This window comes from Parus major, chromosome 4A, assembly GCF_001522545.3.
Source record: "Parus major isolate Abel chromosome 4A, Parus_major1.1, whole genome shotgun sequence".
NCBI classification, from domain to species: domain Eukaryota; kingdom Metazoa; phylum Chordata; class Aves; order Passeriformes; family Paridae; genus Parus; species Parus major.
The window spans coordinates 16057022-16061234 of record NC_031772.1 but is presented as its reverse complement, the minus strand read 5'-3'; the positions used below and the strand labels follow the sequence as shown (position 1 = coordinate 16061234).

The 4213-nt window shown below is 52.2% G+C and overlaps 1 protein-coding gene and 1 long non-coding RNA gene across 2 annotated transcripts in view; one reads left to right on the top strand and one right to left on the bottom strand.

Annotated features, from left to right (window-relative positions):
- Nucleotides 1-2: 2 nt before the first annotated feature.
- The window catches only part of DKC1 (dyskerin pseudouridine synthase 1), a gene marked incomplete at its 5' end in the record, with an annotated part of 14843 nt that continues 10632 nt past the window's right edge, over nucleotides 3-4213 (top strand). Inside the window, 5 exons of the mRNA XM_033514152.1 lie at nucleotides 3-179; nucleotides 384-470; nucleotides 988-1079; nucleotides 1617-1801; nucleotides 2275-2339. Of these exons, the coding sequence (XP_033370043.1) occupies nucleotides 3-179; nucleotides 384-470; nucleotides 988-1079; nucleotides 1617-1801; nucleotides 2275-2339 (606 nt within the window). The remainder of the gene's footprint in view (nucleotides 180-383; nucleotides 471-987; nucleotides 1080-1616; nucleotides 1802-2274; nucleotides 2340-4213) is intronic.
- On the bottom strand, nucleotides 3136-4188 carry LOC117244382. Its single transcript, XR_004497336.1, has 2 exons — nucleotides 4097-4188; nucleotides 3136-3759 (listed from the first exon to the last, which is right to left on the bottom strand). It is a non-coding gene; the product is annotated as an uncharacterized LOC117244382 (long non-coding RNA).

Genomic DNA, 4213 nt, shown 5'->3' with positions numbered 1-4213 from the left:
ACGGGGAGGGCTCGGGGGAAGGTCTGCGGGCGGCTTTGCTCCCCTGGGCCTTTGCCCCTCTCCCCTCCCGGCCCTGCCGTGCTGCCGGCGCTCACTCCCGCCGTGTCGCTCCCGCAGGTTCCAGCACGAAGAAGCGGCGGAAGAAGGAGAAGCGGGCGCTTGCCGATGATGATATAGCGGTGAGAGTGGGGCTGGGGAGGGGGCTATCGGGCCGTGCTCGGGGTGCCGGGGGCTCCCCCAGCCCCATCCGTAGGACCGAGGGGAGGGCTGGGACGGGCTCGCCCCGCGTGGCGGCAGCGGAGCCTCCCGGGCCACGTGCGGCGGCGGGAGCGCGGCCCGCCGCCTTCCCCCTCTCTGATCCCGCTTAAATTCATCCCCCCCAGGACATTCAGCACACCGAGGACTTTCTCATCAGGCCCGAATCCCGGGTGGCCCAGCTGGACACGTCGCAGTGGCCCTTGCTGCTGAAGGTAGGGCGGGTTCTGCTCGCCCTCGTGGCCCGTCCGTGTCGGCGCTCCTTTTGTCCTCTGCCCCCGGAGGTGTAACCCCGCTGCAGGGAGCAGCGCACGTGGTGCTCTGCCTGCAGAAATCGTCTTACACACTCTCTCCAGCAGTATCAATTCAGTTTTGTGAGTTCTCCATGCCTTGGAAAGATCCCGCCATATTGGTTGAGTTTTTAATTTAGGTCTGGCCATGGCCTGTAGTCGGTGTAGACTTCCAGGTTGTTTCTGCTGAGTTTCTGGGGAATGTTCAGTTTATCCTGCATTATCAATGCATTTATTGTACTGCCTTCCCATCTCCTTCAGTCCAGGATTTCTGTTTTTCTCGATTTTTGTAAAATATTATTGTAGTTTCATTGTTGGGTCATTTTCATTTTGGAAGTGGCTCTATCACTTGAATGTACAAATCAGACCTGATGTAAATGTACTGTAACTTTGAAATCAAGGGAGCTTTAAAAGACTTGTAACTTCTGCTTGGATTTTATAGAACTTTGACAAGTTAAATGTGAGGACAGCACACTACACACCACTTCCTTCCGGTTCTAATCCCCTGAAGAGAGAGATTTCTGACTATGTTAGGTGAGTTCAGTACAGGCCAGAGTGGTTTATATTTTTTTTGACAGTTAACACCTTCAAAATACTTTCTGGCTGGATTCCCCTTGTACCTTTGTTCTTCACTCAGTGCCTTGCCATAATCACCGAGCATTTAAATAGGACCCACTGATCTCTTCCTGTAAAGTTTTATTTATTCTGGGCTTGTAGCAGGTCTGTGGATGGATGTGCAAACCACCTAAGGAATTCTCTGGGCTCTTTGGAAAAGTCTCTTCAAAGCCTGCTGGGCTTTGAAACTGCTTGGAGTTTGTAGAATTTGGGTTTTTTTTTTAAAATACAGAGTAGTGATAAGGCAAGGGAGAATTCCTTGAGCATGGATTGTATAATCTGCTGTGCATGGAGCAGGTGGGTGTGGGCTCACTGAGAGCTGCTGGGAGGCTCATTGCTTATCTGGCTGTATAGAAACACATCTCTTTGCAGCCAGGACAATATTTCAAAGTTACTGCACTCTTGCCATGTCTGGCCTGATGCTTAGCTCCCATTCCCTGCCATTTTGCACTGTAGGTCTGGCTTTATTAACCTCGACAAACCCTCCAATCCATCCTCTCACGAGGTGGTTGCGTGGATCCGGCGCATCCTGCGCGTGGAGAAGACAGGGCACAGCGGCACCCTGGATCCCAAGGTGACTGGGTGCCTCATTGTGTGCATCGAGAGGGCGACACGGCTGGTCAAATCTCAACAGAGCGCAGGTTTGTTTGGTGCTCAGGGCCATCTGCAGGGACCAGGGATGTGTGAAGTGATTTTGGAGACAATATGAAGATTTCTAGAACTTGAAAAGGCCAATCTTAGTTTTCAGTGCCTTGACCTTAAGGGTTGCACATTATTCCAAGCCACTGAGGACACATCTGTGTTGCCTCAGGTGATGTTTCCATTTCTTTTCTGGTGCTTGAGCTGTTTTAAGTCAGTGAAAACACCTCTGACATGGTTTTATCTACCAGTTGAACTTATGGCCTCAGCCTCTACAAGTCCAGAGAAGAAATACATTTAGCTTAGATTTATTTCCCTGAAAGAATAGCCAGCTCTGTAATAAAACATGCCCATTTCCTAGAAGGGGTGGTAGGATTTCAGGGTTCTGGGGACATGTGGCTGTGAAGCAGAGTGGACCTTGAGGTCAACATCAAATTCAAGTGGCCGCTCCTGACTGCTCTTGTCATTCTTTCAGGCAAAGAGTATGTGGGAATTGTTCGGCTGCACAATGCCATTGAAAGTGAGGCTCAGCTGGCCAGGGTAAGTCTCATGTGCTCTTAGCCATGCTGGCATCTGGCATGCAGAGTGCTGGGCACTGGTGGGAGATGAGGGGCCAGGAATGGAGCTCAGNCTGGACGTGCTGGCGCGCTGCGAGGTGTCGCGGGTGCTGCTGCTGCTCCTGCTGCAGCCGCCGCCCGCCAAGCTGCTGCCCGAGCACGCCCGCACGCTGGAGCAATACTGCTGGGAGGCGCCCGACGGCGGACCGGGCACCGGCAGCGGCACCGGGACGGGCGGGGGGCTGCCGCCGGCCGCCAGCTACCTGCCGGCCGAGCTGTTCCTGCTGCTGCAGTCGGCAGTGCTGGCGTGCCAGGAGAAGGACGCGGAGGCGCTGAAGGCGCTGCAGGCCGAGCTGTGGCCGCTGCTGAGCGCCGAGCAGAACCATCTGCTCCACCTCGTGCTGCAGGAGATGCTGAGCCCCGCCGGACAGGGGCTCTGAGCGCCGCCGCCCGCGGGGACAGGTCGGACCGGTCGCTTCAGTCGGTTCCAACACAGACTCTATTCCGTTATTTATTTTTAATACGAGTTCTGTAACTCAGTGAAGTAATGGTTGATGAGAGAATACGTTCATCTACACGTTTGCCTTGTGTCATAGTAAACTGCTCACTATATGAACTGAAAGTTGTGCTTGGCAAAAGTGTAGCCCTAAAGCAGGCTATTTTAGGGCAGAAGGAAGCTGTTCATTAAAAGACTGGCTACAATTTGCATGTGTTGGAGAATTTGAGTATCTAGGAATCAAATGTTAGAGTTGCTTTTCAAAAAACAAACAAAACCCATATAAAAATAATATTTTAATTTTTCCTCCTCTTGAAAACAACTGACACTGCAGCCAACACAAGGCCCTGATTTTGTGGTGGGTGAAGGGAGTTGGTTGCTGACCTGCAAGTGGTTCCTGGAATGATGGTGGCCTGACTCCAGTCTCTGTAGCAGCTGTTAACCCAGAGAACTGAGCCTGCAAGGTGGCAAATCCACTTCAGCTGAGGGAATTTGGGAACAGAATTGATGGTGGAGGTGGTGAAGTTACAGGAGTTACTGCAATGTGGACTGTTTGCTTAATTCTATGTGTCTGCTGTCGGGCACTTCTGTCTCTTGCTTTCTGCTTCTTGGGACCCTTAGGTGAAGGCAGCTGGTCTTTAGAGGAGAAAAGGTTCTTCTGTCTTTGGTGCACTCAGCTGTTGGCTACAGGCCTTGCTCAACTCCAGCAGTGCTAATACACAACCTCAAGCAGGGCAGGCTTTATCCTGGAAGCTGGAGATGCCTCGGGGGTGTGCATGTTGGGTGGATAAAGAGCAGTTCTAGGCTACCCAGCTACTGGGCAGTGAAACAAGCGCTGTCAGCCAGCACTTCCAGAGACCCTGCAGAGGCTGAGGCTTTCGGAAAGACAGCAATCCCGTTTGTACACCTGGGAGAGGAGCCAGAGGTATGAGGTAATTCTGTTAAACAGTGGTATAACATCTGATTTTAACATTTGGGTCTGGAGACTGCAGTTTTTTCAAACGCTTTTCCAGTGTTTTTCACCTCCCACACTTAAATAATGAAGAACTTGCCGTTTTCCCCTCTGAAACGCAAACAGAGAAGCCGCTAATTTTAAGAGGCCTTAATTACCACAAGCCTCTTTTTGACAAGGTAAAATTGTAGTTGAGAAAGGCTCGGATCCGAGCTGGATGTTATTTTATGACTTAAGTCAGCCGCGGATGCGCCAGGCCGGGAGGCAAAACTAAAAACCCGAGATTGCTTACGGCCGCGTCCTTGTTAAATTCCAGCGGATGAAGCAGTGCGAGTGTAACTGTGCGGTCGCGGCGGGGAGGGGCGGTTCCGGGGGCGGCTCTGGCGGCGGAAGGGGCGCGGACGGACGG